This window comes from Nelumbo nucifera, chromosome 8, assembly GCF_055504915.1.
Source record: "Nelumbo nucifera cultivar China Antique chromosome 8, China Antique-T2T, whole genome shotgun sequence".
Lineage (NCBI taxonomy): Eukaryota > Viridiplantae > Streptophyta > Magnoliopsida > Proteales > Nelumbonaceae > Nelumbo > Nelumbo nucifera.
Window position 1 is genome coordinate 6,269,762 of NC_142656.1, and position 18,622 is coordinate 6,288,383.

Genomic DNA, 18,622 nt, shown 5'->3' on the forward strand with positions numbered 1-18,622 from the left:
CACCTATTGTTAAAACCCTGTTGTATGGTTATTCTTTTCCCCATTTCTGGTTCTTGGGAAGTGGATGTTTACAAATTTATATTTTTTTGAAGGGTGATAATTCAATCAACATGTTCTCATTAAATCATGAACATCCTGTCAATGTATCACACTCATTATCTTGAAAATTCAGTTAGCATATTAATTGTGAATCGTTTTCTATTTTCAAGCCAATGACTGACATACATGATAGGGCAATCACGGTTTACCCAATCTGAGCACATTCATCTGATTATTATACTCTTTATGAAACCTCATTTTTTTTATATTATTTTAAGCCTTTTAGCAGCTATTGTCTGAAAAGCTAGACTTACTGGGTTTACTATCACATATCCAGAAACTGTCCCATCGACTTGAAGGAGGCAATATCTAGTCTGATATTTGCATCCCCAAGATGCACAGATGTACCAGAACTCATGGAGGTCCGCAAGCATTTCACAGCAAAATATGGGAAAGAGTTTGTTGCTTCATCTCTTGAGCTGCGTCCAGAATGTGGTGTAAACCGTACTGTAAGTTGTAGATTGAGCATTCAGAGGAAGCAACTATGACTTCTAACTTAGTTATCTTTTTAACTCATCAGGATTTATCTTGCCACGTTTCAGTTGGTTGAGAACTTATCAGCAAGAGCACCTGATGGTCAGATGAAAATTAAGATTTTGGCTGCGATTGCCCATGAACATAACATTGATTGGGATCCTAGTTCATTAGCAGATAAAGACTCAAAGCCTGCTGAGGATTTTCTGGTAAGAAAGACTGACTTAACAATCAACCATTGTTTGCCTTACATTTCATTATTATAGAATTGATGACTAGTATGTTCTTTCTGAATCTGTGTAAGCAGAATGGACCAAGTACATTTGAGGCTGCCAGTAAGTTGCAAGTGGAACTTCCTGATGTACCTACCAACCCTGCCAAGCAAGAGTCATCTATGAATGTCCCTAATAACAATGTGACCAGATCATCACCGAGTTCACACGTTTCTGCTACTCCTTATACAACAGTGCCTGCCAATCTAGCCTCAGGTGTGCAAATAATTATGTTATTTATATCCCTGTTTTTATGATCAATTACTTCATTGTTTTTTTGGCATGAGAGACATGATTTCATTGTTCTTTGGTTTGTCTCTTTAATCTCCCAGAAAGTGGAACTGAGGGTCGAGAATTTGGACAAACATTTCCGAAGGAGGGAAGTTTTCCTTTTCACAAGCACAACTGGAATACGGAATTCAAAGATGCAACGTCTGCTGCACAGGCAGCTGCTGAATCTGCAGAAAGAGCTAGTATTGCTGCCAGGGCAGCTGCAGAACTTTCAAGGCAATATTCCTCAAAGTCACATGGGTCACCTGGTTGTGGTTTTAGAGATGAAGGAATTACAAGTTCAACCACCCAAAAGTTGCAAGACCCTGTTGCCATAGGGTCATCAAAGATGGTGCATGATTCATCAGATAGTTCCTCATATGTCATGAATCAAGGTATGTCAAAGCAACCAAGGGCAAGGAACAAGCAAGATAACTTGCCAGGAGTCAAAGAAAGTATATACAAAGATCCTGCCTATGTTAATAGATCTAACAGCTCTGTTTCCTTGGAATCCACTACAGCTTCTGCTGCTGATCATGCATCTGTGAGTAGTCTCAGTCAAGGAGAAAGATATTCAGAAAAAAGGTCATCTGAGACAGAGGTTGTTAACCCATATTGGCAGGCCAGAAACCCCAAGGATAGTTTAATTCATGAAGCAAGTATCAAAAGACAATCTAGCCAATCTGAGATAGAACCTAGGAACCATTTGCAACAGAATAAGAAAACTGAAAATATTAATCATTATGGAGAAGGAACCTACCAGAAAAAATCTAGCATATCTGTTTCCTCTCATTCCTCTGTAAGTACTGACGATGATGATGCCACTTCCAAGTTGGATGTTGAGAAGTATAAAAGTTATGGTGGTGAGCAGTCTTTCAATGATATTGATGAAGGGCTGCAAAAAGGCACCAAGTCCTCAGACTACACTGATTATCCTCCTGCAGTTTTTGATGATTATGGTTCAGATGATGACCATCATTTTGAGGCAAAGAACAACTATAACAGACATGGATACGACTTTTATTTCCATTCACCAGTTAGAAAATCCCCTTCTTTTGTTTCAGAAAACACAAATAATCAGAGCCCTAGGCAAAAGAAGAATGAGGCATTGGAGGGCACTGCAGAATCACCTTTTGTCATGAAACTGAAATCGCCTTTTGGATATTCAGATAGATCAACAAAATCTGGAGTTCTGTCACAATCGGATGACTTGTTACCTGTTACCTATGATAATTCAGATGGTCCAAGTTCTGAGAGTGAAGAGGAGAAGGATAATTTTGAACTCCATGGAAGAACAGAGTCTAGCAGTATGCTTCATAACCAGAATATCTTCAATGGTAGCCCAAATTCGGGCCAAAACAATAGGACATACGTGTCAACAAGATCAACTGTTGAAAAGGAAGAAAATAGAGTGAAGAGAAGTTCTGTCATACGGTCCTCTTCTGATCTTTCAGAATCCAAAGAAGATCACCTTGAGAATAAACAAGAAATAAAATTCAACAATTCCAGGGAGAAATGTGACCAAATCAACTTCCCCACAAAGCAGTCACCTCATAGACATACTAGATCCCCAAGAAAGTTAGATAATTTAGACCAGGAGATGCCATTGTCGTCATCTCAGTTGTCATTGACCAAGAAAACCATACCTCATGACAGTTGTGGCTCAGAACAAGTGCTTAATATTACAGAAAGATTGGACATTTCAAAATTCTCAAACTCTGAGAGTGGACTGGAGTTAAATCTTGGGTTTTTAACCGGTGGCCTTCGAAATAAGGGTTATAGGAGCCCACCTTACAGAAAAATTCCTTTAGGTGATGCTTCACTTCTATCCCAACAGCATACAGCAGCAGATACTCCTTCCATCACCAATGTTTCCCCAGTAATCAGGAGTTCCCTCAATTCTGAAGAATGTTGCGAGGGGTCAAATGATCAGGATTCATATAGCAATGATACCAAGGACTTGTCCCAACACCAAACTGATGGTAGAAAAAGTTACAGAGGTAGCAGGCTTTCTCAAGGGATAAAAGATTCTCTTGAACAGTCTGAGCCTTGTGGTGAGGAGTCCAACAGCCAGAAAATGCAAATAAAAGATCATAAAAAGTCAAGCATAAGAACCTCAAAGACATATTTTGATTCAAATGGTGCTGATTCCAAGGAAGTAACCCTGCACCAATCTGTTGGGAGCAAAAGTTATGCAGGCAGCAGACTTTCTCGCAGGACAAAGGGTTCTCCTAAACAGTCTGAAATAGGTAAAGTTTCAAGGCTTACAGTTGGAAATCAAGTGCCAACTAATTCTGAGTTTGGCACTGGAAAGAAACCTTCTTCACAGGATTCTTTTGCAGCTGAACCTCTTTCAAGGTTTGAATCCAAGACAATGAGCACAGATGGAGAAGGTTCTAAGTTTCTAAGGACTAATATACCAGTTGAACGGGAACCTTTTAAATCTATGCCAGAGCCCAAAGTCTCAGTGCATAAAGAAGCTAGGGGTTCCTATGCAGCTCAACCTCATTCTGTTTCTCAGTCCCAGGTGACAAGCTCAGAAAGCAGAGATGATTGTAAGCCACTGAGAACTAGTTTGCCAGTTGAACAAAAAACTTATGAGTCTCTGCGTGAGTCCAAATTTTCAGAACGTAAGGATTTGAGCACTTCCTTTGCAAATGAACCTGCTAATAAGTTTCTGTCCCAGGCAGCAAGTTCAGAGAGCAGAAGTGAATCTAAGTTTCCAAAGGACAGCTCATCAATTGAACAATACTCTTCTAAGCCCATTCCAGAATCCAAATTCTCAGTGCTTAAGGAAAGCAGATTGGACTTACGTCAAGCAAGTTCAGCTGTGGAACAGCCCTCAAATCCACAAAAAACACTACCATCAGGGAGTGGTGAAAGTTCAAAGATATCAGGTTCAAATGAGGGATCGGTGTCAAGAGAGAACTTGCCAAAGGCAAGCCATGTCCACCCAAAGCTTCCAGACTATGAAACTTTTGCTGCCCACTTCCATTCTCTTCGGTCAAATAAGCGATGAGTATGGGTGTATTCCATTTTACTACACCAGTGCTGACTGAGGATGGTTTTAATGGTAAGAATTGATCGGAATATACACAGAGAGTGGCCTTTGATGGTGATATAAAATTTATGTATCACCAACGTTTGACCACATTTGGAGCGTATTTGAGTTGAGCCAATGGTCTTCTGTCTCATTTAAGGTCAGCTTTTGAAACGTTCTGTATAATAATAATTTTTCTTGAGTTGAGATTCGAACTTGCTGTTGTATAATTCCAGTTCTATCTGCTATAAAATCATAGTGATTTTTTACATTTATACAAGGTTCAATACACAGCTACTTTGAATGAACTGATTGAACATATTCAACAGGCTCCATTGTGCTTATTTGTTGATAACGGAACATTAATTGATGAAGCAAAAGAAGAATTATTATAGAATTAAATTTATGAATACCTTAGAAATAGGAGGTTTTGACATAAGTAGAACTAAAACATAACATGTGCAATGTAAACTTAATAGTTAACAATATAGGAGTGGAAAAAAGGGTTTAAATTAGGCCGGGTCAGGACAAGCTGAGTTAAATCCCAAGCCAATCCAAGTTGTTGAACCCCCAACCCTAACCCTAAATGATCTTCTTAGACTTAAGATTGAAGTATTAAGATTAATTAACTTTAGCATTATAATATGTATAAGTACAAAACTATGGTGTTTTAAGAATTCCAAATTTATGCCTATGGCCCAATATCACTAGAAAATTTCAAGCTCTTCATAGCATCCGCAGTAGACCTCATGTGCACCCTTACCATATCACTAGAAAATTTTTGCAATTAAACTTAAAACTGTAAACTCATATAGATACATAAATTTATTGATCCATCTATACATATATATGCACATACAAATATGAAATATATGTATATACATATTTATGCAATTTTTTTACATATACGAAGATGTTGGTTTTCAGGCCGGGTTGGGTTGCCCAAGACATCAATACGAAATCAAACCCAAAGCAATGTTGGATCCATATTTCCCAACCAAATCATAAACTAAACTTTCAAACCACTAAGTTGCACCCATAAGTGGAAACAGGAATACATTTAGTAATAATGTTTTAAAAAACGATTCAGAACTGAAACCGTTCTGTCCATCGGTTTTTGAGTTGATGATTTAACCATTTGGTTTGAATGGATGGTCCATTTTAATAAAAAATTAAAATAAAAATCTAAAACCATTAAACGGATCAATGGTTCAACCGTTTGGATCAATGGGTCGTTGACCAATTTAATGGTTTTTGGTTAGAGATCGGATTTGGGGTAAAACAGAATTGGTGGGCTGGATGGTTCTTAGGCTGAATAGTTCGACTGTCCGAATCAACGACGGTGGTTCAAAAAGCATGCTTAGAACTAAAGACCAAGAGATTATTCAATTTAACCTCTTCCATCATGTTTGTTCAATAATCCGTTACATATGGAAGATTGAGGAAACTGTTGCTGGAACAAGATGGGCAAAATGGTGTGTCCAAAGTCTTACGTGACGGAAGAATACCACTTTGGTTAAGGGAAAGTTTTATAAAATATTATAAAACCAATAATGTTGTATGGAGCACTACGAGCAATTAAGAAACATGGGTGGAAAACCTGAAAAGGACAAGGTCAAAAATAAATTTATTTCAAAGACATAAGAATGGCTCCAATAAGTTATAAATTTAGGGAAAACGTGCTAGGAATCTAGGATGGTCTGATTATGTATTTATGTGTGCAGAAGACCCTCTGTAACATCACTAACCGATCTTTTTACAAATTGAAGGGGATTGAAGGGGCTAAAAGAGTTAGAGATTTGGAATAAAAAAAGGGAGAATATTGGTTCAGCCTAAGGTCAGAATTTTTAGGCCCAAAGTACAGTTGAAGTGCGTATCAACTCAAAATTGATGCCAATTTAGGGGCGGTCATTGATATATAAAATGGAGGTTTTTGACATTTTGAATGCTTATAGTTATAAATCTTGCGGTGGAATTTAGAAATCTACATTAGGCTTATCTGTATTTTTCCGGAAAAAAAAAAAAAACATAAATTAAAGTAGTAATTAGTGATTCAAGGGCTCATAATTGAGCTAGGTAATGGGATGCATGTAACTGACCCCATATAGTTGGGAAAAAAGACTACGGATTTCAAATGATGATGCATTAGTGTCTTGTTGTTTGAACTCTCAAGCTATCAAACAATTAATAAAATTTGATAAGTGGGTCGTCCTCCAATTGTTGACACATGTACATAAAGGAGAGGCTGAAGTCGATAACATTGCAAGCATTCTCCCACAATCTATATAGTGAAACGAGAAGCTAGCCAAGGGGGGCTGTATCCTGTATGGATGCTTGGCAACACGAGACCCACTATTCTCTGTCTCCTGATCAATTCATTTCCATTTGGCCAGTTCATGCTGATGTGGATTGTGGCCCCGCCACATGCTTTGCTTTTGTTCAGGCAGCGAGGTGTTTCTGTAGGCCCTATTTGAGACCATTGGCAAGGAGATGACACTCATTCACCAGCCCATGAAGAACAAGAATGACAAGGCCGGCCGGGTCGGCCAAGTTGGTGACCATGTATGTGTTCACACGACCATCATTGACATTGTAGGTTGTAGAATTGCATGCAGACCATCATTAGCCTCTGCCCAAGTGATCGGTCAAGCCTAATCCCAACGATAATTCATCGATCAACAAAGTTTGAACATCATATATCTCTCTCTCTCTCAAGTAGTGTGCAAGAGTCAAAACTGGTCCAACGTGTCTGCTGATATTTCATTGACTTGCATCCTAGTGGAACGCAGAATCGATTCTGCACACAGAGTTTGAACATGATCTCTCTCTATCTATCCATCTATTTCTCCCCGTTCTCTATGATGCGAGAAAGAATATCTTATATCTAGCTACTTGACTTCCCAATCCCATTCACATCAGTTAGAATGTAGATTCGATGAGAAATTAATGGCATCCGAGTTCGATTCGGATTGGATTTTTCGAATTTTGAATTCATCCGACTTCAATGAACTTACTTTAGGTTCAAAAGCTTAATTATATACTAAATGCATTAAAGACTTTCATTTGCCATACTATATAATATATTATTATATAATTATACATTACAATTTGATTTTTATGATGGGAATAATATCAGAATTTGATCCGGTTTTTAATCAGATTCTGCTTGTCCCATCTAAATCTGATCCAATATTATGTATGATTCATTCAAATTCAAAATAATCGAATTGAATGTTGAATCAGGTTATAAACCTTCGAGTATCATTAACAGGCTTAGGTGATTTGGGATGGCAACTGAGAGATGAAATTTCAGCTGACGTGGTAGTGAAACTATGAAAGTAGAGGATCATGCACTTTTAGAAAGGTCCGGATGTAATAGGCATGTTACGTAAGCACAATGAGTGAACATGTAATAGCTGTGTGACACATGTCCCAGTTAATATGACTTTCATCCAAACGGTTTTATTGTGTTAGACATCAATTATTCATTATTTTATTATTTGTCAAAATAATTAAAAATAAAAAATAATGAAAAAGGAAAACGTAAATGAGTCCCAACTCCCAACATGTTTAGATTTTCCTTTTTCATTGTTTTTATTTTTAATTATTTTGACAAATATAATAAAATAATGAATAATTTCTGTTTAACGGAGCAAAACCGTTTGGATGAAAAGCACATTAATTGGGACATGTATCATACAGCTATTACATGCTCACTTATTGTGCTTACCTAACGTGCCTAATACATCCGGACCCCTTTTAGAAGGATTGAAAGAATATGTATGGAGGAATTTGATATATTTTTCCATTTTGGTTGAGGGCAAGACCACCAAATCTCCTTGTTGGATTGGAGCATCTGATCACCACATGCAGTGCAGTTATGTCAAACTTTGTTTATTGCTCTGAATTTTGTGTCCAAGTCGACGAATGTTGTAGTGCATTGTTTGGTTAGATTTGGCATTGAGAATATCTACTCATGAATGACACTATTTAGATTTGTAAATGCTGTGAGGGGGGGTGGCTTGTTAGTATGTTAGCTGGTTTGTTCCAGCATTGATGTGGAATCGTTTCTTACAACCACTGATTTGGGGAAGGGAGGTTATTAGCAATGCGTAGCATCAAATACCAAAAAAAAAAAATCTTAACTGATAAAATAAAAGAATAAATGAGTGGATTTAAATCCGGATTAAATAAGTGGATTTAAAAATCCAAGTTGAGAAAAAAAAAACAAATAAGTGGATTTATTAAAGGGTTTCAATTATGATACCAAAAGGCTAATTGAATAGTGACTTGATTGGCACATAAACTGAGTAGTCTTAGGCCAGATGCAGTTTTAAACCCCACTATCGGCTCTCACTTCCTTCGAGAAGAATTATTTATATTGACAGAAAGTATTATACTATAATAAGGAAAATTGAAATACAACCCCTATGGGAGCAAAGGTGAGTGACATAAAAAAAAAAAAAAAAATCATGCTAAAAAATTATAATACTAAAGAAAAAAACTTATAACCAATCAACCGATATTATGAAAGAGGTGACTATTCATCAAATTTACGTAGGTACCTTGATTGATCAAATCTCTTTTACTAATAAGCAATAAAACTAATATTATAAAATAAATTTTAACTTTTTATAATTGATATTTTTAGCTTTTGTGCCTTAAATATTGTTTTTTTGTCTTGATTTGACATGGCCTTAAATTCATGATGCTGGAAAGGTATGAGATCGCTTTTAATCAATCAACGACACCCTCATGATGCCATCTGAGGTTGACACATCACATATGATACCATTTGATTGGTTATAAGTATCTTAAACGTAAGCGCAGCCATGATCACCCCTAGTTTTGAAAAAATGGTTCTGCACATTTATTTATCGGGTCAGGACCGAATCTACCCTGACCTGGACCAGGTCCGACCGACATCACCAGTTCCAACCCTTATATAGCGTAAATTGTGAAAGATGTTGATGAGTGTATGGATGTTATCTGGATTCTGTCCGGATTCCAATCTGGAATTAAAAAGATAGTCGGCTCCGTGTAGGCAATTCCAGCGGATCAAAATTCCCGTTGGTGAGAAGTGAACAACCTTTTGGCTTTTTATCCCTGAAAACTTCTTCTATGCGAATCCCAGGCAGACGGCAGACCCTAAAATGCCGTACTCAATTCTTTTTCTTTTGGTCGTCCCGTACTGAATTCTAAGGCAGTCCACTTGGCGTAGACCGTAGAGATTGCTTGGTGGACGGTTGGTAAGTTTTTTACTTTTTACGTACGCATGCAATACATCACCGAATCGAAAGTTCAAAACTGAGCTAAAATTTTTGCTTCGCATGTTTGCCACGTGTACAAAAACCCTGCTCCCATTTGTACCAGTTGGACTGGGAAGTGGGAACCTAAACCGAAAGACTTAACCGTTCATTTGCCCCCCAAGACAACAAGTAAAAACGAATAGCAGAGTACGGTTGGGCCGCTTACATAGCACGCCAACTGAGACCCTATCGCACGCGGACGCGGGATTGGATTCGACAACACCACACCGACCTCTCTTTCAACGAACTTTCCCAGTTAAAAAAAAAAACACATTTATTACCGCCGTGACTCAAAGGGTCCCACTGTCTCTCTACAGAAGGTGAAAGGGAAAAGAAAAGGAAAACCACAGCGGCCTTCAAGGAAAGTTTGGGATTTGAATTCGTTAGTAAATAGTTAACTACTGATCTAGGAACCACTTGAACATATACGCATTGATCATCCTGACCGTCAATCAAGGACGTGGACGAGCATCTCGCGTTCACCCAATATGGGCAGTTCCTCACCTCACATTCTGTGCTGTCTGCAAAACAAAACAGTGCTTTGGTCTCAACTCTCAACTCTCAACTTTGGAATTCCACTTCAGCCACGTGCCGCGTTGGCGAGTCAAAGTGGCCGTTACATCTGATGGATGGAGAGTGGAGATACGCTACGTGCAACAGCCAACAGGACAACACAGCTCCACAGTCCAGATCGATGTATTTGTTTTCTTCCTTTGCTTATCTTAGCAAGGTTTATCGTTTTATGCTCTGCTCTGCAGAGTGTGAAGTGAAAGACCGGTCTCACCCACGTCAACCATTCGATGGGACCGCCCACCCTATATCGTTCATCGATATCTAGATCATGCCAAATCCTGGCGGTCCATGAATCTCGTCTCTTGACTGATTGACTTCCTCCTGATAGTGCTATGTGGTGGGTCCCTACAAATCTTAATTTATTCTAAAATGTGTCTGTTCTTGATCAGCTATACCCAAACACGTGGGATCATTTGGTAGACACAAGCTTGAGATAAACGCAACCCACACATCACTTGCACCTGCGGTTCGTATGTATGCTGTACACACCACGCACCTAGATTAATGAATGCCACAACGTGGTCCACAGGACTTCACGGTTGAGATCTAAAGGACCAAAAAGGAACATGGGGATGCACACTATTTCCAGATTCGTACGTGCGTGAGCTTATGCCACGTCCCACGTTGTGAATGGGCCTGGGTGCTGACTGTTACCAGGCCTACGGCCCAGATTGCCTGTCTCTTCAGAATCCAATCCATGCTTGCTTGCTGGTTGAAGTTGCTTGGGTTGCACGCGAGCTCGTAATTGGCTCCGTTCTTTATCGGCTTGGCTCGTAACTATCTTGACACCTGTCCCTCGGTAATCGACTCCCCTATCGCTCTCATTCTGCTGTCCCCTGTTGATTTCATTCCTCTCTTCTCTTCGGCTTCAAGCTTTCAGCTTAGCCTATTTAATTATTTTTTGCCTGCATAATCATCATAAGCGTTAATTAAGAGCTTTCAACCAGCCCAACTAGTGAAAGCGATCGTTATTCATACTGATGAGATTATCCCAGCCGTCTAATTTGCAAAAATACCTGGCTTACATCTTAACCGTACATCGTTATTTCGAATCCAGATGATTTGTATGGCATACAAGAGAATTGCTTAGGTGGAAGACACTATTGGGTCTTATCCTATATTCACGGACTATGTGGCGGCTAAGGCAGTGCTGTTGGACCCTACGAGTCTACCACGTGTGGGGCCACTGAAGGTGCAATATGCCAATATCTCTCGGTTAGGGGTCCTTAATTTTAATTAAAAGTCGGGATTAGAATTTTTGTTAGTGGAAGAAATGAGTGTAGCAGCGAAAGCCAAGCCAAGTATTTAAGGAATCCAAAGAAGAGAGAGAGGAGACAGAATTTTTATAGGAAGACTTGGGAACTGTATTTCTATTTTGTCCATCATTCCTCCTCCCCCACTGTGAAGGCAGCAGTCCGATTCCGATCACTGGCGACTCTAACTTTGTACTCTCATTCACTCGTTTTTACGTGGATATATCGTCTGCTTCCCGATTTCTGCAACTCATAAATCTCTCTTCTCGCTTCTTCCATCTCGAATCTTCAGTCAATTTGTTATCTGTGTAGAGAAACATACGTCAGAAGTCGAGTTCTCCATTCTTTCTGATTTCATGGTAATTAAAATTTGAAGCCCGAAAATTTCTGCCTGTTTTGAGAATTTTGAATTTTTGCACTGTTCGTTTACGATTCTAATGCTGCTCCTTTGAAGTCCAACTTCTGCATAATCTGATTTTTCTTTCATTATTTCTATTTACCTTCGCCCCAAAATCCCATCTCATATGTTCAAAAGCCTTTTCTTTCTGGGTGTAATCTTTGTAAAACACAATTTAAATCATTGTTGAGCATTGACCCATAGCAGCTTTATTCATTTCTGCTAAAGATTTAAAAAAAAAAAAAAAAAACTCTGTTCTTCTTCTTCCCAAGACCCAGGGCATCTGTGGTGTATATACAAGCGTACCCATCTCATTCAAGCCAAAGAAAAATCATAAGAACCTTTGATAAGAGTCATCCCGGAGCTTCAGAGGCCAGCTGCAAGAGACCCAGTTCATTAGGCCCTGCAGAGATACAGAGAAACAAAACTCAAAACTGAGACCCCTTCTTTTCCGGAAAGAAATGCAAGATCCGTACACGTTTCAATCGCTGAAGCCCCATTTTGCGGAGCAAGAGCAGCTCAAATGTCCTCGTTGTGAGTCAACAAACACCAAATTCTGTTATTACAACAATTACAATCTTTCCCAACCTCGCCATTTCTGCAAGAATTGTAGGCGCTATTGGACTAAGGGCGGTGCCCTCCGAAACATCCCGGTTGGCGGTGGCAGCCGCAAGAACACGAAGCGTTCGTCCAACCCCAAACGTGTTTTGTCGTCATCATCATCATCGTCCTTGTCTTCGTCAACCCAGAATGCAGTCCCTAAGCCGGAGCCCAGTGGAATTTTCAGCCTACCAGTGACCACGATCGATCAGGACCGTCGGATGCTCGATATCACAGGGAGTTTCAGCTCTCTGTTGGCCTCAAATGGACAATTTGGTAATCTGCTGGAGGGTCTGAATCCTTGCAGTTCTGGTGCTCGAACGTTGCAACTCGGAGAATTTGCAGAGAATTCCAATTCCACTTCAATTAGAAACTCCGCAATAGAGTTGCAGGCCAACAACAATGCCGAGAGCTTCTTGGCCAGCATTCAGGGCGGCGATTCCAGCTGTTGGAGTAGTGGAAATGGATGGCCTGATCTCGCCATTTACACACCAGGTTCGACATTTCAGTAGGAGGAGAAGAAAAATAGAAGATAAAAAAGATAATTTTTTTTTTTGCTCTTTTTTATCTTTATTTTCAATCGTCTCCCTTTCATTTTGGTGGAGTTGATCTGCAAATCTAATAGCATACTTAGCAGAAATATGGTAATGAAGATTGAAGAGATGAACAGAAATAACTCTAGCGTATGTTAGCATTTTCCGATGCCCTCCAGGGCTCTAACACTAGAAGCGTCTTATTCGTGTTCACCGTTTCTTTGTGATATTTGTGTGGGGTTTGTTTGTTGGTTTGCTTGTATCATTGTCTGTGGCAAAAAAGAAAGGGATTATTCTGGGAATGTCTTTTCTTCTCTTCTGTAAGGAGCTAGAAACGAGTTATTGTGGATTACTACATTTAGAATACTGATATCATGCTTGTGGATGATGGATATGTGAATGCGATTCCGTTGATTGGATCTGAGATAATTGATCGCTGGAATTCATGAATTGTGCAAGGATTTGATGTTTGTTTATACCAAGTTAAGATAACCAGACAAAACACTTTACTTTTGGTGGCCGAGCTGTTGTTTATTAAATCAAAAAACAAAGTTAGCTTTGTCGAGTTGAAGAAGCTGTTGAATTCTCATGTGCCTACAGTTGTCAAACCAGGGTCGACGAAGAATGTTTGGTTGATTAATCAACCCTCGTTGGACTTAGGATAACCTAGGGTCAATAGCTAATACATTTGGTTATCTTGTCACTCAGATTTTTTTTCCCTTTTGTTTCTTTCTAGAGTGGACTTAGAAGAATAAAAACATGATCATTAACTCACCTAATATTTATTTAATTCTTTAAGTTGAATAGATCCTCAACATGTAATCACATTCGAGAGTTTTTATCAATTAATCTAATTTAATGTTCATTTATTCATAATTCGCTTATGAGGTGTTAAAAGAAATAAAAATCTATTCAGGGATCTCGCAGAGCGTTTCTCACAGTGGGATGTGACTGTGATGTCAGTGTAATGAGCGATATGTGAAGAGTACCATCCCAATTCGCAAGTCAGTATTGATGTTAATCCCCTGAAATGCTTATGCTACCACCCAATAATCACAATTCACAGAACACGAACAGTAGTATTTGGTGTAATTAAGTATTGAGTGGTCTCCTTTTGAGAGAGAGAGAGATCTTGTTCCGGCGATTACGAGCTCGGCCAATTTAAACCATTTCCAGTGTGGTATTCTTTTCAGAAACCTGGTTTATTAAGGTGGTAAAGTCAGAAAGGGCATTTCGATTCACTGAAACAGGGGTTTAGAATCGGAATCAGAATAGTCCATTCCAATTCTAATTGTTTGATTGATTGGGCGGAATTGGAATCTTATTCTTATTTTTATTGAAATGGCATTCTTCCACTTGAGGGAATGGCTATTCTTTGTCCCTCCCCAGGAATGAAATCCCATTCTTATTGATTTTCAATTTTTATTCTTATCTGAATCAAACAGATTATAGGAATAGACCATTTCGATTTCAATTTCAAAAGAATTTAATTCCAATTCTAATTTTGATTGCGAGTCAAACGGACTTTAAGTGTAATGGAAGGAAAAAGAGGGGGCCTATCGTTTGTACTCAAAGAAGAGATTGCTTGGTATTTTATTCTGTCCTACGTATTAACAAACCACATACAGTAAACCAGAAAGTGTAGTACAAGTACGTGTACGTTTACAAATCGAGAAAAATTTGTAATGCATCGCGCCCCAGGCCCATTCAACCTGAGCCCACCCAAGTTGTCTCTCTAACTCTAAAAGCAAATTGTGAAAACAATAGGCCCATGGTAAAAACTTATTAGATATTTGTTTAACCAATTCATTTTAGAATTGGTTTTTAAAATTTAAGGTTAATATGTGGGGTAAGGTTTTTTTGTCTTGAAATATGTAGGATAAGAAATTTGTACAAGATTTTGACTGATAACTGGACCAAACTGTTTTTGATGGATGAATAATCTGATTTTTTTTTTTTCATTTTCATGGGTTGTGATAACACATTTATATGCACACACAACACATTTACAATGTGAAGAATTCCAATATAATATCGGGGTAAAAGAGGATCTAGATATAATTCTCAGGGATAAGAATAAAAGAAATATGCGTTTTTAGAGTTCAGTCTACTTCATAATTGTTTACTAGTTTCTCAAATGTATTTAGGGAAAATTTCCGATTAGTATTCTGTACTTTGAGTCTAGTGCCACTTTGAACCCCAAACTTTAAAATGCGTCAATTCAATATTTGAACTTTCAAAATGTGACAATCCAGTACCTGCTGTTAACCAGCCGTTAAGTGGCATTTGAAAAAGATACAAATGCCCTTTGAGTATCATCTAATTTTCTTTATCAACCATCCAAATATTGACAAAAAATTAACAGTCCCAAATCCTTGCCTCTTCTATTCAAGAAAGTTGAGGTCACCAGAATGCCCACACAAACATGACCCCAACTTGTTTGAACGGAACAGGCAAGGATTTGAGACTATTAATTTTTTGTCAATGTTTGGATGGTTGATAAAGAAAATTTGATGACACCCAAAGGGCATTTGTGTCTTTTTCAAATGCCACTTAACGGCTGATTAACAGCTAGTTAACAACAGGTACTGGATTGTCACATTTTGAAAGTTTGGGTACTGAATTGTCGCATTTTAAAATTTGGGACCAAAGTGGCATTAGACCCAAAGTAGAAGGTACTAATCAAGAATTTTCTCATGTATTTATGCCCACACACTCTCCCTATAAATACCATCCCCCTGTGAATTAGGAATCTTTTCTCCTTTACACTGACCCAAACTATATATGGCATTAGGAATTCTGAGGTGGACTGAACTCAAATTATCAAAAAATATATATATATATATATATATTAAAATAAAAACAGTTCACCTCAATCATAACTACAAGTATGAATTTACTGATTGTTGTTTAAATCCATAATCTCTGTTTAAAATAAATCACTGGTCACCATATTCTTGAAGAGTTGAAGTTATCATGAACATAATTGTTTAGATCCCACAATCTTTTATAACACAGCAAGCCTAATGCAATTGCCGGTGCTTTCAAAAGCTTCAACCTATACCTGGTGCCTGTTTGGGAGGAGGGCTTTTGGGATGCCATTTCTGGGGTTTTGAACTGGGCTCCACATAAAAATATCTGAAGTTGTATCTGATGAAAATCTGGAAAGTTAATATAAACATTTGAAACACCAGAATCATGACTGTAATACAAAGCTACTCTAAATAATTTATATGAATTACAGATGTATTCAACCAAACAAACTCATTAATGCAATTAGCTCCAAATGCAGAAACCATCCCAAACAGGGCCATAATATATGACCGTGAGTCCGTGACCATATAGAGAGTGACACCAATCTGAATGTAAGCAACGATAGATTGACAGGAAGATGGAGAGATAGGTTTATGATCAATCCATTTCTACTTAATTCATGTGATAATTAATTAAACCGAGCTTTAAATCATCATCATCAAAGGTCCACACACCTCTCATTCCGGAAAGAAACACACATGATGTGTTCATGGACCACCATGTGCAGATAACAACTAGTGGGGTTGTTAAGACACTTGGCCTTCATGCAATAATACGGGAGAGGTGTGTGAGGCTTAAATTTTTCTTCACCCAAATTCAATTATCAACTAAACCTGTCGATCGGACCAATGACGGAGGCCCGCACGCCAAAGACCATCAGCAGTGAAAAATATAGTGCACTGTTTTTTTATAAAAATGGTGTTGGGAATGTGGAGTTGTAACTAATATTTTTTTATAAAAACGATGTTTATTTTTTATTTGAAATGGATGTCAGCATATAGATGTTTTCTCAGAAAATAGTATTAGTTTTGTTTGATATCAGTTCTGGTAGCAACATTTTTAACATAAATCTATACTATTCAATCTCTAAGATGATGCCACATTGATACCATATTATTACACCGTTGACAGTAATATACTGTTTTTTCAAAAAATATTGAATTTAGTGTTACTTAAGACCATACTTTTCTGATTTCTAAGGCATAATCTAGAACAAAGTTTTTTTTTTTTTTAATGATACCAAACAAGAGAATGTTATTTGAAGTACCGCTTTCTCTAATGTGATGCCTAGTTGATGTTGTTTCCTAAAAAACAGCATCAATGCTAAACACCCACTAATGTCAAGACATTTAGGGTGTTTGATCTTTGATGAATAAATTGTTGGACCACATGGCAAGGATACGGTCAATGGAAGTTTTGAATCGTTTTTTGTTTTGAAAACAGATACTACTACGTAATTTTGGGGGTATTGACAATTTTAAGTGCCACAATCCAGTGGGCTTTGGGGAGGCAGTTTTCAGCATTTCTACACGGGAATATCAAAAGCTTGATAAAAGTTTGAGGTGTTATTTGATAGTACTTTTCAAAGTATTTTTCATAATTTCGAAAGTATGAAAAGTACATAAATATGTTTGTTTGTGTATTTTTTTATTTTTAAAAAACACAAAATATAAAATATAAAAAATTACAAAAAGCGTGAAGCCAAATTTTGATATTTTGTGCTTTTTGATCCTTTACATAATTTATATTTTTAAAAATTTAGATGTATGATATTTATGTGGTAATATATATAAATGCCAAATGAAAATATGGGCATTTTAATATAGTCGTTAGCATACTTCATGTGGCATTTATGTGTCACTACCCTAACATTTAGATGTCATATGATATTCATATATATTATCACATAACTTTAAGAGAACATAATGCTCAACCATCGCAACTCAATCAACACCATTAACCGACATTAGGGTGAACGATAAAATTATCAAACTATCCATTTTAATTTTAATTGATGCCCTTAAATGTCATTACCCCCAAGTCCAATGTACCAATTTATAATTTTCCTGATAAATCAATGAATCAACATTGTTATACCATCTGAATCGATCATGATGTTATTAATTTAAAATTTTCAAAAAAAAAAATACTAATGGGTCATATAATCCAATGATTCAACCATCTGAGTCAATGGATCATTAACTAAATTACTGTATAGTGGTTGGTGGATGCCATAACCTTACAACAGGAGCACTGGACACGGTCCTCCTTCATTTAGATGAGCTCTCTCTCTCTCTCTTGTTAGTTGTTATGACTTCTTCAGAATCATCAAATCGAATAGTGAAGTGTTGGTGCTGGTGGGGAAGGTGGTCCGCATTTGTTATGGGGAGAGCACATGAACCATGATGTTGTCACCAATACCATACCTAGACCCCCTTCACCTTGTTACAGCTTTTACTGATGAATGATGATAGCCCTTGCATAATGCCTCCACTGGTTATTATTACCTGTTTCCAATAATAACAACACATGTATTCCCATCCACTCTCTCAATCTTACTTGGCTATTGCATCCATTTTGTTAGTGGTTATGATTCCGATCCTAACCCTACGGTTTCCCATATAACTTATGAGAAGGACGTCTCATTTAATATACCTACAAATGAAATTCAATACCATCACAAAATTCACAACACTTTGAATATGATGTTGGAAAGATGTGATATCCCAAAATTTTATAAAACAATCAACCGGCATCATAAAAGTGGTAACCGATCAGATGGGTTTTTATCAAAATTTACAAGGAGTTTTGATTGGTCAAAACTTTTCTTATATTGTGTTATTTTGGCATCATAGATTTTTTCTTGAATTCTGTTTGCAGCTGAATCAACTCAACAATAAAACTTAGAAGTGGATAAATATAAGATTCAGAACAAATCAAATGGTTGAACCTGTGACAGTGACCCATTGATTTTTCTAAGTCCCGGTT

General features: G+C 37.6%; 2 protein-coding genes across 6 annotated transcripts in view; both read left to right on the forward strand.

Moving 5' to 3' along the window:
- LOC104600776 (uncharacterized) overlaps window positions 1–4,423 on the forward strand; it is a 34,578-nt gene extending 30,155 nt beyond the window's left edge. For 4 of the 5 annotated variants that reach the window (XM_088893442.1, XM_088893440.1, XM_010263915.3 and 1 more), the window contains 4 exons: window positions 377–548; window positions 642–782; window positions 881–1,061; window positions 1,178–4,423. In XM_088893442.1, coding sequence (XP_088749568.1) covers window positions 377–548; window positions 642–782; window positions 881–1,061; window positions 1,178–4,134 — 3,451 coding nt within the window. In that variant the 3' untranslated portion in view covers window positions 4,135–4,423. The remainder of the gene's footprint in view (window positions 1–376; window positions 549–641; window positions 783–880; window positions 1,062–1,177) is intronic. The other variant, XM_088893441.1, reaches the window with a different exon arrangement.
- A 6,911-nt stretch (window positions 4,424–11,334) lies between these two features.
- On the forward strand, window positions 11,335–13,184 carry LOC104600777 (dof zinc finger protein DOF3.1). Its single transcript, XM_010263916.3, has one exon. It carries the CDS (start codon window positions 12,149–12,151, stop codon window positions 12,797–12,799), a length of 651 nt encoding a protein of 216 aa, XP_010262218.1. The 5' UTR covers window positions 11,335–12,148; the 3' UTR covers window positions 12,800–13,184.
- The last annotated feature ends 5,438 nt before the right edge of the window (window positions 13,185–18,622 follow it).

Coding starts and splice junctions, on each gene's coding strand:
- LOC104600777 (XM_010263916.3), top strand. CDS start 12,149: ATGCAAGATCCGTACACGTTTCAATCGCTGAAGCCCCATTTTGCGGAG.